The sequence below is a fragment of the Indicator indicator genome, chromosome 13 (genome assembly GCF_027791375.1).
Source record: "Indicator indicator isolate 239-I01 chromosome 13, UM_Iind_1.1, whole genome shotgun sequence".
NCBI lineage: Eukaryota > Metazoa > Chordata > Aves > Piciformes > Indicatoridae > Indicator > Indicator indicator.
The window spans coordinates 17290678-17308958 of record NC_072022.1 but is presented as its reverse complement, the minus strand read 5'-3'; the positions used below and the strand labels follow the sequence as shown (position 1 = coordinate 17308958).

At 51.9% G+C, this 18281-nt stretch overlaps 2 protein-coding genes across 3 annotated transcripts; both read left to right on the top strand.

Annotated features, from left to right (window-relative positions):
* The first annotated feature begins 665 nt into the window (after positions 1-665).
* Positions 666-10047, top strand: PTTG1IP (PTTG1 interacting protein). The gene is made up of 7 exons (XM_054386119.1): positions 666-741; positions 3328-3380; positions 4979-5087; positions 7565-7670; positions 7779-7844; positions 8191-8237; positions 9277-10047. Exons 1-7 carry the CDS (start codon positions 666-668, stop codon positions 9318-9320), a joined length of 501 nt encoding a protein of 166 aa, XP_054242094.1. The 3' UTR covers positions 9321-10047.
* A 2844-nt stretch (positions 10048-12891) lies between these two features.
* On the top strand, positions 12892-17500 carry LOC128970562 (small ubiquitin-related modifier 3). 2 transcript variants are annotated; one of them, XM_054385796.1, is made up of 4 exons: positions 12892-12933; positions 13335-13463; positions 15549-15620; positions 16126-17500. In XM_054385796.1, the coding sequence occupies exons 1-4, from the start codon at positions 12913-12915 to the stop codon at positions 16186-16188; spliced, it is 285 nt and encodes a 94-aa protein (XP_054241771.1). In that variant the 5' UTR covers positions 12892-12912; the 3' UTR covers positions 16189-17500. The 2 variants fall into 2 exon arrangements, with proteins under 2 accessions (XP_054241771.1, XP_054241772.1); XM_054385797.1 differs by lacking the exon at positions 15549-15620.
* The last annotated feature ends 781 nt before the right edge of the window (positions 17501-18281 follow it).

The window sequence follows — 18281 nt, the reverse complement described above, 5'->3', positions numbered from 1 at the left end:
TAAGTCTGGTGCTAAACCATGTCCCTCTGCACCACATCTCTGCCTCTTTGAAACACCTGCAGGGATGGGGATTCAAACACCTCCCTGGGCAGCCTGTTCCAGCGGTTGAGAATCATTTCAGTGATGAAGTTTCTTCTAATGTCCAACCTAAACCTCCCCCGGTGCAACCTGAAGCCATTTCCTCTCGTCCTGGAAGCCAATGCACTTTCACGCTGTCAAGACCGATGTGAGAGGAGGGCTCCTGAAGACTCTTGGGGATCGGTCGTCTCAAGGCGCAGGGGCTCCGTTTTGGGCTGGCACTATGTAACCCCGGAGGGTTTTACCTGTGGCCCTGCCGCCCCCTGCTCCTCCCGCGGGAATTTGTCCCCCTCCTGCGGCCGGGCCCGGGGCTGCGCGGGGGGCGCCGACGGTTCCCTCCCGGCTGAGCAGCGTGGGGACCCCGCTCCACCGCTTGGCGGGGAGACACAACTGGCCACGCAGGTCCTCCAGCCACCGGCCCGCCTCAGGCCCCACACTCCCTCCTCTTCCTCTAGCCGAGGTTCGCTCGCCGTCGGCTCCGCGCGGTCCGTTCCCGGGGCCGCCCCCGACCCGCCCCCGCGCTCGGCCCTACATAGGCAGAGGCTGCGGCCCCTCCCGGCTCTGGCTCCGGCCTGCCCGACTTCGCTATGGCCGTGGTGCTCCGGCTCTGCGCCGCCTTGGCCCTGGCGCTGCTCCCCGCCGCCGCGCAGGACGTGGCGGGAGGTAAGCGCGGCCCCAGCCCCGGGCTCGGTGCTGGCGGGGTCGCGGCTTGGCGCCGTGACACCCCCGTGTGCCCCCTTGCCCCTCGGGCCTATGGGCTCTGAGTCCGGCGGTCCCGGCCCGGCTGGGTGCATCCCCCACAGGCACTGTGGGCACGGGGACGAGGCCTGGCAGCAAAACCCGGGGCTTTGCGGCGCTTTTAGATCTCCCTTTGAGGGGCGTCAGGTGTGCGAAGCAGCCCAGAGCAGGCTCTCGCCCCGTGGGCTTGCATGCCAGGTGTGTGCTGGGCATGCGTTGGCCACTGGAGAGGGGGCAGGCAGTGGGAGCCGTGACAAGAAATCCTCCCCATGCTGTGAGTGCTGTAGAATGTGATTCTGTGTGGCATGGGGCACCAGCGTGTCTCTCAGAGATCTGGAAGGTGGGGTTCTGATGAGTGGCCTTGGTGCTGTTCCAGCTGCCACCGCAGCATCACTTAACCATCCTGATGGCTCAGCCAAGCCTTGGCAGGATTTGATACCTGTCCTGGACACAGAGGGCTCTCTGGGCAGCCAGGTCTACTGATGGCCCTTTGGAGGATGTCCTCCTTCGGAACAGGGAAGACTGGCTGGGGGAAGATGGATGCCATCAGACCGGGATGAGAACACCAGGTGGCAAACTGCTTCTCCTTGGTGCTGTGCCAGGTGGAGGAGAAACTCAAGCCCAGGGTGGGCACAGCCCCCTTCAAGGGTGTCCCAAGTCTGCCTACTCTTGCAAGTGATGATTATTCTCCATGTAATGACCATTCCTCTAATGGTTGTATGGTGGCTCCAGCTGGGAGGAGAGCGAAGACCCAACATATCTTTTACTGTCTCACTCTACCCCAAGCCATTTAGTTCAATTCTGTAGGCAAGTGCAAAAATGCTAATCAGGAGGCTTCTAGCACAGCAAGAATTGCTGTCCCACCTTTGCCCCCAAGGACCATTCTGCTTCCCATGCTGTCCTGTGTGAGCAGGCTGGTCTCCTGGGATTGGCATGGGGACAAAACCCCCACTCCTGAAGGGCCGCAGGGCCCTGGAAATGGTCTGCTCTCAATGCAGCTGGAAGAGGGTGGCCTTGACTTTACGGTTCAAAGGATGAACCTCAGCTGAGGCTGCCAGGAGAGGACAGACCCTGAGAAAGCAGAATATCAATAAGAAGCCCAGTTAGAACCACTGGCTTCCCTTTTGCCTGCCAGTGACCTACTGCCCAGAATCAGGGGGAGCACAGGTGCTGTGGTGCTTTTCTGGCCTCAGATGGAGAAATGGGGGAGATGCAGCTTCCTAGAGTGTTTGAAAGCTGCAATCTTGGCTCCCCAGCCAGTGTGCAAACACCCTTATCTGAGCCATGTTCATCAATTGCCCTGTTGTTTGGAGAGCCCTGCAGAGCATGTGACTGCTGCCAGTGGGTCACGGCTGAGGGCTCCTGCCAGCTGGGGAGGGAAAATGCAGCTCTGCTGCTTGGGAATGTGGAAAACAAGCACCTCTGGGATGATTCTTTCCTGATCAAGGCGCTATGAAGCAGCGATCCTTCTTCTACCAGTTCCTAAGTAGTCAGGCAAAATGTCTTGTGGTTTGGCTTTTGTGGTTTGGTTTGGTTCAGTGGTTTGGTTCAGTCAGGCTGATGCTTGGACTCTCATGCAGGGGTGAGATTTAAATGGCTGGTCCTCAAGGGCTGGCACACCACTTTTAGTAGGGATCTAGGGCAGCATTCCAGCGAGATGGAAGGCAAGTGTCCTCTAGGAACACTTTTCTGAAGTGCTAGCACTGCCAGGAGCTGCAGGCAAGCCCAGGAAGGCAGCTGGACTGGGCCACCTTCTCCTGAGTTCAGACTTAATCCATTCCTCCTGCCCAGCTGACCTGCGTCCCCTGGGGATGTTATTGTCCACAGAGACACTGGTGCCAAGAGCCATGTGTGCCTGCCAAGTGGGAATGGAAACAGGTCCTGAACACAGGTGCAGGTTTCAGCTGCAGTGCTGCTTCCATCACCCAGGGGGTTTCCTACTGAAGGAGGGTTTGGATGAATTGGCTGGGGTAAGGTGCAGCCTTTGTGCAGCAGGAGGGTGTGGGCCTCTGTGGGATCTGAAACTGTGTTTCCCCCTTGTGCTCTTCTGCTGCTTTTCCTGGTAGTAACTTCCTCGTCTGAGGCTTGTTTGTTTCAGTTGCTCTGTCATCTCATGATACGAGACTGCACTGCCTGCTCAGTGCTTGTCTGGGTCCTTGCAGGGTCCCTCCAGACACTGAAGAGTGGTCCCCAGCTGTCTGACTGCCAACCAGCGCCACAGGATATGCTCAGGCTTTTAGGGAATTAAGACCCAGGGACTGGAACTCACAGTTCAGGGCTTTGGGTCAGCACAGGCAAGGCAGACAACTTCCATTTGGGGCCTCCTACAATGGCATGCTTTTGAGGCTGGCAGCTCTTGCAGCAGCATTATGTGTCATTGACACTGGTCCAGGATGAGGGACCACTTCCCAGAGTGGGCAAAACTGTGTAGAGCAACAGGAGCCTGGACTCATGAACCACTGAGAAACTCTTCAAAGTAGTGAGGTGACTTTTTTTTTTTCCTTTCTACAGCTTGTCACCAGTATACAAACAAGAGCTGTGAGGAGTGTCTGAAAAATGTCACAGTAAGTAGCAGCAGCAAAAATCCCAACCCCCTATGGTGCCTGAAAACATAGCATTTGCAGGGCTGTTAGGGTGCAGTTTCCTTCCTGGAAGTGGGGCTGCTCTCCTGTCCTTGTCCTGAGAGTTTTGCAGATGCCACACACCTGTGCTAGTGGGAGGACAAACACCCCTTGGTGCTCTGGGGAGAGGTTGCTAGAAACTGCTTAGCTTTTGTTGTGGCCAAGAAAGCCAGCAGCATCCTGGCCTGCATCAGCAATAGTGTGACCAGCAGGACCAGGGCAGGGATTGTCCCCCCCCTGTACTCAGCACTGGTGTTGCCACACCTTGAGTACTGGGCTTAGTTTTGGGACCCTCACTCCAAGAAGGACACTGAGGTGCTGGAACAGGCCTACAGAAGGGCAACAAAGCTGGTAAAGGGTCTGGAGAATAGCTCTGGTGAGGAGCAGCTGAGGGAGCTGGGGTTGTTTAGTGTGGAGAAGAGGAGGCTGAGGGGAGACCTCATTACTCTCTGCAACTCCTTGAAAGGAGGTTGGAGTGAGGTGGGGGTTGGTCTCTTCTCCCTATCCCAGGTGATAGAAGGAGAGGAAATGGCCTGAAATTGTGCCAGGGGAGGTTTAGTTTGGAGATTATGAAAAATCTCTTTTCTGCAAGAGTGGTCAGGCATTGGAACAGGCTGCCCAGGGAGGCTGCTGGAGTCACTGTCCCTGGAGATGTTCAAGAAATGTGTGGGCATGGCACTTAGGGACATGGTTTAGTGGCCACGCTGGTGTTAGGCTGATGGTTGGACTTGATGATCGTGGAGGTCTTTTCCAACCAAAGCAATCCTATGATTCCATGCTCTTAGAGTTGAGTGTTGGAACTGCTGAGCTTTTCCACAGATGTGAGACACTGTGGTGAAGGAGCTGGGAGGGCTGGACTGGCTGGTCAAGCTGCCCCTTCACCAGTCTGTGTGTGCTGTGGCACTGGGCAGATGGGGAATGCATACTCATGTCCTGTCCACTTCCGCTGCCTTATCTCTGATATCAGCAAACTTCAACTTGCGTCAGATCTTGCAGCTGGCATAGCCAGAACCAGTTTAACCAAACCCAACCCAACACTGGTGTTAGTGATTGGAGCTAGCAGGAGAGGAGGGTGCAAGGCTGCTGCAGGTTGGTGTGGCCGGGAAAGACTAGTCAGAGCACAAAATCCATCCTGCTCATCAGCTGCATGAGTGGCCTGTCTCAAAGCCACCTTTCTTGTCCCCAAACCAGTATGGAACAAACATGAAGGATTGGGTGATTACTGCCATCATGCAGGCCAGAAGGGTTCTCAGCATCTTTACTTGCCCTAGGAATCTGCACTCCCTCTGCCTGCCTCTCCTGGTGCAGGCAAGTCTGACACAGGCCATGCTGGCAAAATCATAGCATCATTTGGGTTGGAGAAGACCTTTGTGATCATCATGTCCTGCCATTAAACACAGCTGTTGCTCCTGAGCATCCTCTTGCTGCCTCCTGCTACCTGGTCTGTGGGAACAGGCCACGGTGGCCCTGTTGCTGTGGCTAACACTGCAGAGCGCAGCTGGGCACTGGTAACACTGTGCTGCCTGGTTCCTGTGTCCCAGTGCCTGTGGTGTGCCAGCAGTGGGAGGTGTGTGGAGTACCCTGTCCGAAGAGTCCTCCCTCCGGCTGACCTGTGTGAGCTCCGCTCCGCGCGCTGGGGAGTCTGCTGGGGTAAGTGGACGACTCTTGAGCGATGGCTGGGGCTGGTCAGTCCGGAGAAGGGCAGGCTGAGAGGGGATCTTATTAACTTCTATAAATATTTAAGGGGTGGGTGTCAAGATGAAGGTGCCAGGCTCTTTTCAGCGGTGCCCAGTGATGGGACAAGAAACAGTGAGTATGAGCTTGAATACCTCAATGTGAGGAGAAACTTCTTTATTGTGAGGGGGCTGGAGCCCTGGAGCAGGCTGCCCAGAGAGGTGGTGGAATTTCCTTCCCTGGAGATTTTCAAGACCCATGTGGATGTGTTCCTGTCTGACCTGCCCTAGGTGATCCTGTTTTGGCAGCGGGGTTGGACTCCATCTCTAGAGGTCCCTTCCAACCCCTCCATACTATAATTCCAAGACTGCCCATGATGCTTGATAAACAGCACTGGCTGCTGCTCCTGCTGGTGGTACTGGGAGGCTTCCCTTTCTTGATGCTGGTTTAGCAGTTACAGGCTGAAGTCAGTCAGGGTTCTCCAAACTTCCTGAAGTGTGGGTGAGGAAGCAGCATGTGAGCAGTCTGCCTTCTGGCAAGGAGGATTTGTGGAGCTTTAGCTAATCTAAACACATTTCTTATGCTTTGGTATGATGGAGGCTTCCAAACATGGCTCGTGCCTAGCAACAAGAGTCAAAGGTGCTCTGTGGGCAGATGCCCATGCAACCTTTTCTGGTGCTAAAAGTCTGTACACCAGAGGCTGACTCTTTGGCAGCCCTTTTCTCTGCACCCCTCTGCATTGTTCCTTGCACAGCTGCTGGCCCTTCACCTTTACCAGTGTGGCTGCTGTCCCAGGCAGGCTCTTAAAATTCACAAGGACTCTTGGAACCAGAAGTGATGTGACTTCTCTGGAGGCTTGTGTGGGTTTCTAGTGCTGAGTCTGCTGTGGTCCTGTTCAGCTCTTACCCTCCTGAGAAATTAGCCCTGCATAAACTGTGCTGCAGCCAGGTCACATCTGGGAGCTTTTTATGACTGACAGCTTCTGGACTTGGCTTTTTGGACTTTGGGTCTGGAGAATCTATGAAGCAAGCTGGGGCTTGGTTTCTTTTCTGTCCTCTTGATAGTGAACTTGAATTTTGGTTTCCTCTCATCTGTTGTGCTTGAGGCTGGGCTCTGTTCTCTGCCCACTGGCAAGTTAAAACTGCTCCCATACCTTGTGGAGGAAGAATCTCCTCTTTGTAAGCACTACAATATGCTTTTCTGAGGCTTGAGTAAGACCTTGAAATTCTAGTTTTTCTGTGAGTAGCTTCACAAAAGGTTTCATTGTATAAGGACACATTCCTTTGCCTGTAAAACTTGCTCCAGAGATTAGCCCTACAGGAGGTCAGCTCTTCAATGAGTCTCCTTTTCTTGGGGTGTGTGACTTTTTATCACCAGATGATTGGTGGGCTGGAGCACCTCTCCTATGAGGATAGTGATGGAGGCAGCTCAACTTGGAGCAGCTCAATGAGCCTGCTACTGCAGTGAGGGGACGGGAAGTCTTCTGAAATGTCCTGAAAGGCAGCATATGCAGTGCTCAGGCTTTCCCCTGGGCTCACAGCCTGAGCTGCATGGAGATCAGAAGTGCTCTTGGGCAGGCTGGGGTGCACTAGGCACTTCTGTAACTTGGCAGCTGTGTGTGGAGTGGCTCCTGAACAGTATTTTCACTGACTCAAGTCTCTGAGTGATCTGAGTCATACTTTGCTGCAGATGATTTCAGGTGGTGTCTCTTGGCTGGTGTCTCTGCTGCTATCACCACAAGAGCTGAATAGGATGTTTGCCAACCAGAGACCAGGGCTCTATGCTGCTGCTTCAGCTCTGTGTCCCAATGGATTTTGTGCTGTGCATAGGCAAGCAGATCCCCCAAGCCCTGGGCAGATATGAAGGTGGGGTTCATGAAGCAGCCCTCTGCCTTCAGCTGCTTTAGCAGCACTGCTGGCCCCAAGCCAACAAATTCCAACAGATCTCATCTTGCCTGAGGACTCCAGAAACCTGTAAGTGCTTCCAGTCCACTCTCATCTCATCTTAGATGACTTCTGAGGCTGGCTACTGTGAGTAGTAACTCCAGTGCCAAATGATGGCCTCTCTGTTGGAGGTTGCTGCTCAGCACTGAAGCCTCCAGGTTGGTTTGGGTTTTTTTTTTTTTTTTTCCCTTTGATGGGTTACTGTTCACCAGGGTTAGCGATCAAGGCAGCTTTGCTGGGGGAGTTTGACCTGAGTGCATTTGTTCTTGGCTTTCTTCATAGGGAGTGAGTGAGTGCTGTAGGTGGCAGCTCCATGCACTCAGCTGGTGTGTACGTGGTGGTGCCAGCACTTGGCATACCCAGAGATAACCACGTCTATCTTGCCTCCCCAGGCTGCTATGCATGGTCCCGGTCCAATAGCTGAAGCTGCTGTTGACAGTAATGCTTGTAAATACTGTCTCCAGACAGCCATGGATTTGTGTCCTAAATGTGTTTTGTCAAATCCTTCAGTGAACTTTGAAGCCCTGATCATTGCGATGTCTGTGGTGGGAGGAACAATCCTTATCACCTTGGGGGTCTGCTGCTGCTGCTGCTGTTGCAAGAAAAAGAGCAAAAAGCAAGTATCAGAGAGGTTCCCTGTTCTCTGGGAGCAGCTCAGCTACAGCCACATGCTGGTGCTGGGCTGAATGCTGGGCTCTGCTTAACAGCTCCTTCTGTCTGCCAGGCCAGACAAGGATGACGAGAGAGCGGCCCGGGAGCGGGAGAGGAGACGAGTGCGGCAGGAGGAGAGGTGAGGTCACCCCTGCTTACCTGTCAGCTGGCCACTGCCTCAGGCTGCAGGATGACTGGGCTCCTGTCTGTGCCATCAGATGTGGAACCAGGAGGCATGTGGGGCTTGATACATACAGTCTTGAGCTGCTTTAGCCCTAACTCAAGAGTAAACCTCACAAACAACACCTTTTTGAGGTGACTCGTGGATGCAGCATCACAACAGTGCTGTGTATCTGACCCCTCGTGGTTCCCCATTGCCTCCAGGAGGTGGGTGGTGAGGGGCTGAGCAAACCTGACAGCCTGGAGCTCCAGGCTTGTTTTTGTATTGCCACTCACTGACTCACACTTCTGTTTGCTTCTTGCAGGAGAGCAGAGATGAAATTGCGGCACGACGAAATCCGAAGGAAATATGGTAGGGTGCTGGCATGAGTGGTCACACTAAGCTTTAGATGGAGCAGCCCCAGGAACTGTTCCTGGCTGTGGTTACAGCTGCAGAGGAGACCTGACCAGCAGGGAAAACAGTCTCTGCTTCCTCTGTCTCAGTGAATTGCTCTCCTGCCCTCTGGGGTGCCCTGGGACCTACCTCACTCCCCAGGTGCTGGGAGTGCACAGCCTCATTCCTGGGGCTGAACTGTCCTTCAGGTGAGTCCCAGAGCCCTGGGGCAGGTGGCGACCTGCTTGAGGGGGACAGTGGCCTGGCACTTTGAGCCAGTGGAGATGTCTCTTCTGTCTGTCCACTGGAGCTACTGGGAGCTCTCCCAGAGTGGCCATGGAGTAAGGAGCAGTCAGGCTAATTGCACACTGAGTGTGATGGTCTCTGGCTTTGTGGAGGGCTGTAGGGAAAGCTGGAAAACCTTCCTCTGTCTGTAGCTGTTGCCTGCTGCAGGTCCAGGTTAGGCAGGAGATCCAGGGGCTTCTAGCTGTGCTGGCTCCTCTGGAGGAGGAAAAGCAGACAAAGCTGTGCCTGAAGGAGCTCTTGGTGGAGAAAGCACCTGCTTCTGGAACAAGACAGTTCCAGGACTGTCCTGCCATGCCAGTGCTCTATCTTGCTGCAGCCTGATGGCAGGGTTTGCAGTCATGTCCTTGCTGGCTGTTCTTCCCCAAAACTAAGAGGAGTTTTAATTTGGGTCTGGACTCTCTACTTCCAAGTCTAGTCCAACAGCATGCAGAAGGGGTGCTCTGGAAGATCAGCTGTGCTGCTTTACTTGGACTTTATATGGACTGCCTGGGAGAGGAGTTTGCTATCAGGCTGAGCTTCTTAATGGATCTTTCCTCTTGTGCAAAGTGAAATAGTGCTGACTGCACGTGTGGCTCCAGAAAAAGCAGGTCTTTTGGAAGGCCTGCAGGGTAGGAAGCTGGCTGAAGCATGAAGGACAGTTGTTACAAAGAACTAGATTTCTTGCTGGTTGTGGCTGCCATGACAGCTGCTGAATGAATCTCTTCTCTTCTAGGCCTGTTCAAGGAAGAGAACCCTTATGCAAAATTTGAGAATTAGCATCTCCAGACCTGCCCAGCCTGGTAAACAGTGCCTTTCCACAGAGCTGCAGGACTCCCACACCTTCTCTGTCACAAGGAGATCACTGTGGTGCCACTCGCTGCTTCAGCCGCCACAGAAGATGAGCCAGGTGCTTGGTGACACCATTGTACCCACTCTAAATGCTCAGTTTGCTCCAGAGCTTTGCCCTTGCTCTGCTGGTACAGGAAAATGTGGTGGCAACACCAGAGGATGACACATTTCTTCTCACTCACCCCTGGAGTGGTAACAGTCCAAAGCAATGCAAATAACAGCCCCAGTCTCTGGCCATGGGCAAAAGCAACCTTCTGCATCTGTCTTGCTCCTGCCTCACCAACCACGCTTCACACACACAGCCAGGCTCTTCTGCACACACACCCCATTTCTTTTGTTTGTTTGTTTTTCTTTTAGTATAAGCAAAAGCCAGCAAGAGGTTCTTGATTTGGTTGGTCAGCAGGCCTTGGCTGTTATTCCAGGTGCCTGTAGCTGGCCCATGCACATTAGCATTCCTTTCAAAAAGCACAGGTTTCTGGTTATCTCAGGCCTCCAGGAGGAAGATCCCATGTGCATGTTCTCACTTGCAACTAATCTGGGGAAAAGCCCCAACTTTCCTACCTCTCTGTGCTCTTCTAGAATGGTGGTCTGCTGGGCTGGATTGCCATGACTGATAGCAATGCTGTAGGATTCAGATGCATTTTACAATATGTTGACTGGATATTAAACTGATTTGATTACTATATCTTAGCCTTAAAGGGTTTAATTCTGCTTCCACACCAGTTCTGAGTTGGCAGCAGTGGAGTTGTCACTGTTATGTGTCACTAGCCCTGATGGGGTAGCTGAGGGGGGGGGAGGCAGAGACCAGGCTGCCACGAACTCTTGATGCCATCTGTTGATGGAGATGTTCAGTTATTAGGGAGAGACGGGTGTTGGGATTAATGCTGCTCTCATAGGAAGACCCAACTCCTTTCTTAAAGAGCTTATCCTGTGTGCCCTGGCACCCCTCAGAGCCCTTGTCTAAGTGGTGTAGCCTGGAGGCTTCTGGCATCTTTGGGCACAGACTAAACCCTCTGCTGTGCTACCTGCTGAAGGGACCCAGGGGTGGGGAAAGGAAGATGGGAGCTAACTGCTCTTATGTGGTGGTTCTGTACTTGACCAAAAGTGGCTCTGTAGCATGCAGGAGCCTTGTATGCCAGCCATGCATCCACCTTGAGAGGCTGGTCCGAGAAAAGCTGACTATATTGCCTGCTGCCAGGTGGGGTGACTAGCTCCAGGCTGCAGATGGTAGCATTTCTGTGGGGTTGCATTAAATAGTCCCCTTGCATTGCCAGGCTGATGGCCTTTCAGACACAAGCTGCTGGAGCTGAGCTTATGCAGCTAAGCCAGCTGTGAAACCTTGCTGCTGCTGCCTGAGCTGCATGCTGGCTGCCAGAACCTGGCTGGCTTTTGCCAGCATTGCAAGAGATATAGAACTTGGCAGCTGACTTTAATCTAGGCTGTCTGGTTGCTGCTATGAGATGCTTAGCTTCAGGTGGTAGGAACAAAGTGAAGGACTCTGCCAGTGCTGAATAAGCACCTTGTCTGTAGCCCAGCCTGCTGTTACTGTGAACCAGGCTGCAGTGCTGGGAGGAGGGCTGAAAGAGTAAGGTTGGGAGCCAAGCTTTTGTGGGTGCTCTTCCATCTTCTGTCCCAGTCTGTTTGGGCAGGGGCTGCATCCTGGTGCTGCCAAGTCAAGAGCTGTGGTATGTGGTTGACAACATCTTACCCAGATGTGAATGGCTGGGAGATGATGCCTTAAAGAAATCCCTGATGCCCTGTGCTTGGTTTGGAGCTCCTTATGCAAGCTGCCCTGTGTGCATGGAAAACAAAGCACAGAGCCCTGTAAGGAGAAAAGATCCTGGTTGTGCCCTCTGCTTTTTTGGGTATGCTGGCTTGGAGGGGCTGTGGTTCCCCTTTCAACCAAAGCCCCCTGTGGGGGCTTTAAGAACAAGTTATGTAATGGGGCAGCTGGTACTAAACTGCAAATCTCTTAGAGCTTCCTTAACCCCTCCTGGGCTGTGATGGGCTTCAGATCCCTTCATGCCCTGGGAACTGGGGCAATTATAATCCCTTTAGACTACCTCAGCACTTCCACTGGCCCTGCTCCCAGCACTAAGGGCCAATGCCTCCAAAACCAGCAGGGACGAGGGGCCCTTCCAGCAGGCTCCCCTTGTTGAGACCCCACTTGTTACAGGCTCTGTTGTCTGCTGAACTGGGGCAGCAGGACCAGCTCCACCTGAGGAATGAGTACCTGTGTGGATGGAGCATCACTGTGCCCTCTGTTCACATTCTGGGCTCAGCATCATCAGCCTGGGTGCGTTTCATAGCCTGTTAATTTGTCTAATTACTACTATGAAGGTTGCTGCATGCAGGTATTGTGGGGCTGGTGTACTGCAAAGCTAGTGATCCCTTTGGCTTGGCTGGCCTGTGGCAGGGAAGTGATGCTGGGTCCTTGGGTGGCTGAGATTCTTGCCTGGGTGTAGTAAGAAACATCTGCACCGAGAGCTGGCATCTGACAAGACCCTTCATGAGGATTAATTAGTCTTTTGTGAGTCTGCTGTGCTGGGAAGGTTGCTCTGCTTGGGGCTGGGGGAGCAGATGACAACGGAGGGTTGGGGCACTGTGCCTTGCTGTCCACTGGGTGCATGGCTGAGGGGCAGGCATTCAGAGGGAAGCATGAGGGGACTTGGAGGAGTTAAGAGAGTGCAAAGGGCAGCTTGGCTTTGAGTCACAGGATAGCTACAGGTAGAGAGTGCTGTGATTTTTGGGACAGCCCTGCATAGAAACGCTAGGCAAAGCCGATCTGGTTCCTGTGTCAGTACGAAGTATATAAAGTTATGCCCAGCCCAGAAAACGTGCAGCAGTCACACCAAATAGAAAGGCAGTTGTGGGACAGGCAGAGCTTCGTAAGAGGCTCCCCTCCCCTCAGCAAACTTCCCCCGTTATCTTGAGTGTGCTGCTCATGGTCTCGGACACACCTGGAGCCGCCTCCAGCCAGCTGTCCTGGCTGCCCAAGGCCTGCAGCCCACGGCTGGCCCGGAGTTCTGTACCAGCAAAACCAGGGCGGGCTGGAAGGCTCTTGGTCCCTGCCTCGGTTCCCTTTGCCAGCAGCACCGCAAACATCGCAGCTCCGGGCGGACAGCGCTCGCGCCGGTATGTCCCGGCCCGCAGCGACGCTCTGTGCGTGGTGATGAAGCACCGCCCCTCTGCGGCTCAGCCAGGCTCCGCCTGCCCTTTAGTCCCGCCTCAAGGCCCCGCCCTCCCCCATCGACACTTCCTATTACCCGTGACGAAAATTCCGGAGCCACCTGAGACGGCGCCCGCGCGCGATCTCCTCCCCGGGCCACTACAGTGCCACCCCTCACGTGACCGGGGCGGTGCGACCAATGGGCGCCCGGAGCGGCTGGGACGGGGGCGGGGCTGAGGTGTGCGCTCGCTCTCGCGGGCGGCAGGAGGCGGTGGCGGCGGGAGCCTAGCGCGCGGGCCGCTCCCTCAGCGCGCGCGCCGTCCCCTCCCCGACCCCGCCGGCCCCGCCGCCATGTCGGAGGAAAAGCCCAAGGTGAGGCGTGGCGGCGCTGGGGCTGCTGCGGCGCGACGGGGTCCGGGAAGGGAGGAAAGAGGCCTCCTCCGCCGGGTTCTGGGGCAGGGCTGCTGGTGGGGCCCCGCCCCGGTCGGCGGCGTGCGGAGGCCAAGATGGCGGGGTGGGCCGGGCCAGAGTGCGGCGGGAGGGCGAGGCCCCTCGGACACCCGGGCCACCGCCTCTCCGGGGCAGGCCCCCCCCAGCCTCCATAGGCCGTAGGTGGTGCTGTCTGGCTGCGGTACGGACTCCGTCCCCCCTCAAGGTGGGCGGTAGGCGCGCGGGGCCAGGATTTAGTCCAGAGACGCAGTGGGGCTTACACGAAGCACAGTTCGCCCGACCGCGCGCGGAACCCACGTTTTTCTTCTCGGTTTTTCGTCTAGGAAGGCGTGAAAACGGAGAACGATCACATCAACCTGAAAGTGGCGGGACAGGACGGCTCTGTGGTTCAGTTCAAAATCAAGCGGCACACTCCACTGAGCAAGCTGATGAAGGCCTACTGCGAGCGGCAGGTAGGCACGGTGCTGCAGAGTCTCCCGGCTCGCTGCCCTCACTAAGAAAGAGCCCTTGGTATGGTGAAAACCACTGGAACACTAAAACTACCAGTGCGACCTGGCTGCATATGTCTAGGCATGTAGGAGAGTGAACATCCGGGATGCTGGCTACTCTTAAGCGATAAGAGTTTTTCTTTTCAGTTCATGAAAACTGCCTCTTCCTCGTCAAGCTCTCCTAGAGCTCTAAAAATGTGACATGAAGATGTTGCCAGAATTCCTTGAGTTCTGATCCTGGCTCTAAGATCTGAATTTGTAGCATCTTAACCCTCAGTTCTGTCTTCGGTAACAACTTCATTAACTTTATAGAGATGATGTTTTCTATTTGGGTAACTGGACAAACCAGATCCTTCTCTGCTGTGACTTTTTGGCAGGGGGTGGTTGTCCTTTTCACATCTTCTGTTGCCTGCTGCCCAGTTCAGGCTTCCATATTCACTGGTACTGGCTGGCTCCTCTGTGTCAGAGTCCATTCCTCAGTGCTGCCCTGATAAATGGAAGAGGGTTTTATCCCCAGTCCTCAGCCTGAAGTCCTCATCACCTGTGTCAGGTGCTCAGAGCAGAGGGTGGGGAGGTGAATGGCATCAGATCCAAGAATTGTAGAATGTTAGAGGTTGGAAGGGAACTCTAGAGATTGAGTCGAAACCCACTGCCAAAGCAGGGTCATCTAGGGCGGGTGACACAGAAACACATCCAGGAGGATTTGAAAGACTCCAGAGAAGGAGACTCCACAACCTCTCTTGGCAGCCTGCTCCAGGGCTCTGTCACCCTCACAATAAAGAAGATTCTTCTCATGTTAAGGTGGAACTTGCTGTGTCCAGCTTATACCTGTTGTGCTTTGTCATATTATTGGGCACCACTGAAAAGACCCTGGCACTTTCACCTTGACACCCACCCCTCAGATATTTGTAGATGTTGCTAAGATTCACTCTCAGTATTTGCTTCTCAAGACTAAGTAGCCCCAGGTATCTCATTTTTTCTCCACAGAGAGATGTTCAAGTCCCTTCATCATCCTGGTAGGCTTTGTTGTACTCTCTCCAGCAGATCCCTGTGTCTTTTGAAGTGGGGACTCCAAAACTGGACACAGTATTGCAGGCTCCAGCGTTTCCCCTTGTCCGTAGACCCCTTTAGAGAAGTGTAGGGAGTTTTGGGGTTCATGTGGCTCTGTATGACTGGCAGTATGACTCACACAGGGATTTCAGAGGATCTGAGAGGGCACAGCAAGACCTCGTTCTTTGAGCTAGGGAATAAAGACTTCATTGTGTGATTAAACGCTTCAAATCGGGATTCAATCTGAATTCAACTCAAGTTTTAAGGGCCTTAGTAACTTATATTAGATCCTAGTCTAAACCCTTTCTAATAAAGTTGCAACTGAAAGTCTGCACCAAGTTCTGTAAGTTTTGTCCCTCAGTCACAGAATCTCAGGATCATTTTGGTTGGAAAAAACTTTTAAGATCATTGAGTCTAATCATTATCTAACTACAGTCTTCTTTATAGTTCCTTTATTCATCAGAAAATAAAACAACTAGAACTGGAAGCAGGTGCCTGGCCTGAATGAAAACTCATCTTAACTATGAGTAGTTGTTGCTAGTAGCTAGTTACACAGCAAGGTAGTGTTTTCAGTCTTCTATAAAATATTTTCCTTTGAGTCAACTTAATGAGCTGTTACTTTTGTGTGACTGCATGAGAAATAATTGCTGTGCCTCCCTGACCTGTCTTCTGAGGCTTTATGGAAGGGCATACTGATTGATCTTTTCTTCAGTTCCCTTTGTAATTTAACTTTTGGCAGTTGTGCCCTGCAGAGCAGAATCAGAACCAGGTGTGGTTCTGTGCAGAGTCCTTGCTGTGACAGCAAGGGCAGCAGGATGTTTCTCCCGACAGCTACCCTTCCTCAATTTGTATAGCAAGATAGATGCTCTCAGTTTCCTGCCTTGTTAAATCTTTCAAGTCTTAATTTTGTTAATATTTGTTCTGACAGTAAATCTGTAAATTTGTTTGGATTCAGGAACAAAAACATGGGTTCTCATATGAATTGCTTTAAACTTGCAGGGTTTGTCGATGAGGCAGATTAGATTCAGATTTGATGGACAGCCCATTAGTGAAACAGACACGCCTGCACAGGTATGAAAAATGCTTTTCCTGCAAATAGCTATACAAATATTTTGATGTCTGCTTGCAGATCAAAGAAGTTTGAAATCAAAATGACTGAATGGTGCTCCAAATTTAGTATGTTCCAAATACCTTTGTTTAGGGTGGGATGTTTTTTTCCCTTTAAATATTTTCACTGTTTATAGGAGGGAGGAAAATTTTGTGGGCTGACCTGAGGGAAGGAACAGAGGAGGTGCCTGGCTGGGTGATCTGTTGTGGAAGACACCCAGTTGCTGAGTTTGGTCTGACTCACAGGCATGCTTCTGAAACCAGCCTTGGTGTTGGTGATGCTCTGAGTGGAGACATGATGGGATGCTTGCTCTGGAGTGACTGGTGGAAAGTGCTCCGTGCAGTAATTGATGAGATTTACACCTTCAGTGCTCTATTATGGGCAATGAATAGGAGTAGTGAGCTAAGTGCTTTTGTAACCACAAGGCTGTGTATTTCAAGCCTTGTATTTTCCATATTACTCTAACAGCTGGAGATGGAGGATGAAGATACTATCGACGTGTTCCAACAGCAGACAGGTGGAGTGTGTTAAGACATGCCGTCCTTTTGAGAAGAGGAGTTTTAAGGATCCTCATCACACCTCACTCTCTCATCTGTCCTTCGATTTGCTGATAAATAGAAGACAAATGAACATGCCAATCACACAGGATTCTTCTAAACTTTAGAGGACATTTACCAAAATTATTTGTTGTCTTTGACGTACTGCGTGTGCAAGTCAAAACAGTATCTGCAGGGATTAATCTGTATCTTAAATTGGGCCAATTTGATTTTAAGTTCAGATTAAGTAATATGCATTGCCTCTCTGCTGTTACCTTTTTTTGTTGTTGTTTTTTTTTTTTTTTCTCTCTTCCTGTTTTTTTTCTTTAAACCTATGGCCTAGATATTCATCCATGTGTTAGGACATGGAGTGTTCATTCCTGGCTTTTGTCGGTCTTGCCCCTCTGTTTAATTCCAATCATGTAAATAATTCAGTATATTTTCATGCCAATTGTGAGCATAAAAGTCTCTTCTTAAGAGATGCCTAAGAGAAGAAAAAGAGATGCTGATTTGAAGCTTCTAGTAACTGTTGCAAACATGGTTCCTTCAGAAGCATGAAGCCTATGACACAAGGCTGGTACCTGGCAATACAGTGGAGTAGATTTTGAGGTTAAAATATTGCAGATTTCTGTGTGCTTTGTCATATTATGATAAAGTTATCTGAAGTATACTTTTTTTAATGCTGAAATGAGATTTGCCATTAATTATTGTCAGGAATGGAGTTCACAGAGCAGCTAGTCCAAAAACTAATGCTTGTGGTAGAGCAGCAGTATGTTTTGTTGTGCAGGCTTACAAAGAGAAACCCACCACTGCAACTTCAGCCACTGGCTTGAATGCCAAGCAGAATCTGTCACCTTTCTCCACCTTTCTGTTTCTTAGCTGGTTCTAAAACTGTACAGCCTCTTTTTGATGCTTGTTTTTGATAAACAGGATAAATGAGGTCACAAATCTGGTGAGTGAGGGAAGATAATATGTGTGAGTGTACATGTGTTGAAAAAAGCAATGATCTGCTCTACTGCCTTCCAAAACCTTCTGAATTGTAAATGTGTTGGTGTGATGGATTTGAGCTCCATGCAAAGTGAGGTGGTTGTTCCAGATGGATTTTTACAAAGGCCACCCTGTTGTCCCTTGATAGGTTGCACGCTGCTGCTCCCTGGGATCATTACCTGCCTTTTATATTTACCTGACCCCTTTGGCCATGTTAGAGCTGGAAATCTTGCTGGAAAGGCTCTTCTTTTCTTCTTAATTTTCCCGTGGATCTCATTGTTTGTTCACTGATTTGTACATTTCTTTGTTGTCCTTTACTATTGTATACAGTAAATATAGTTTGGTACTCTCTGTCTGCTGCCTTGCACTTCCTACAGCTGTGCTGCCCTTGCCTTGGCTTTGCCCTGTCCTGCCTGGACAGTAGATGTGCACAGCAGTGCTCCCACTGAGACTCTCCAGGTAGCAAAGAGACACCTGGTGTAAACCCCTTGGGGTAGTCCTGCAGCACTACTCTCCCTCCCTGGGGGATCTTGCCATGCAGAATCACAGAATATTAGGGGTTGGAAAGGACCTCTGGAGTTCATTTTGTCTAGCCCCCCCTGCCAAAGCAGGATGCTGTAGGGCAGGTCACACAGGGAAACATTCAGGTGGGTTTTGAAAGTCTCCAGAGGATATTCCATAACGTCTCTGGGCAGCCTGCTCCAGGGCTCCAGCACCCTCACAGCAAAGAAGTTTCTCCTCATCTTGAGGGGGAACTTCTTGTGTTCCAGCTTGTACTCGTTCCTTGTTCTATCATTGGGCACCACTGAAAAGAGGCATCTTCATCCTGACACCCACTCCTCAGATATTTATAGACATTCATGAGGTCCTCTCTCAACCTTCTCCGGACTAAACAGCCCCAGGTCTCTCAGTCTTCATAGCTGAGATGTTTGAGTCCTTTCATCATCCTCATAGCTCACCATTGGACTCCCTCCCGTAGCTCCCTGTCTATCTTGAATTGGGGAGCCCAGAACTGCACCCAGTATTCCAGCTGTGGTCTCACCGTGGCAGAGTAGATGGGAAGAAAAACCTCCCTAGATCTGCTGGAAAACATTCTTGATA

What these genes read in the sequence shown, in the direction of transcription:
- LOC128970562 (XM_054385796.1), top strand. Translation starts at nt 12,913, where the DNA reads ATGTCGGAGGAAAAGCCCAAG. An exon ending in AGGCCTACTGCGAGCGGCAG is followed by an intron (nt 13,464 to 15,548) that starts GTAGGCACGGTG and finishes TTAAACTTGCAG; the next exon opens with GGTTTGTCGATGAGGCAGAT. An exon ending in AAACAGACACGCCTGCACAG is followed by an intron (nt 15,621 to 16,125) that starts GTATGAAAAATG and finishes TTACTCTAACAG; the next exon opens with CTGGAGATGGAGGATGAAGA.
- PTTG1IP (XM_054386119.1), top strand. Translation starts at nt 666, where the DNA reads ATGGCCGTGGTGCTCCGGCTCTGCGCCGCCTTGGCCCTGGCGCTGCTC. An exon ending in CGCGCAGGACGTGGCGGGAG is followed by an intron (nt 742 to 3,327) that starts GTAAGCGCGGCC and finishes TCCTTTCTACAG; the next exon opens with CTTGTCACCAGTATACAAAC. An exon ending in AGTGTCTGAAAAATGTCACA is followed by an intron (nt 3,381 to 4,978) that starts GTAAGTAGCAGC and finishes CCTGTGTCCCAG; the next exon opens with TGCCTGTGGTGTGCCAGCAG.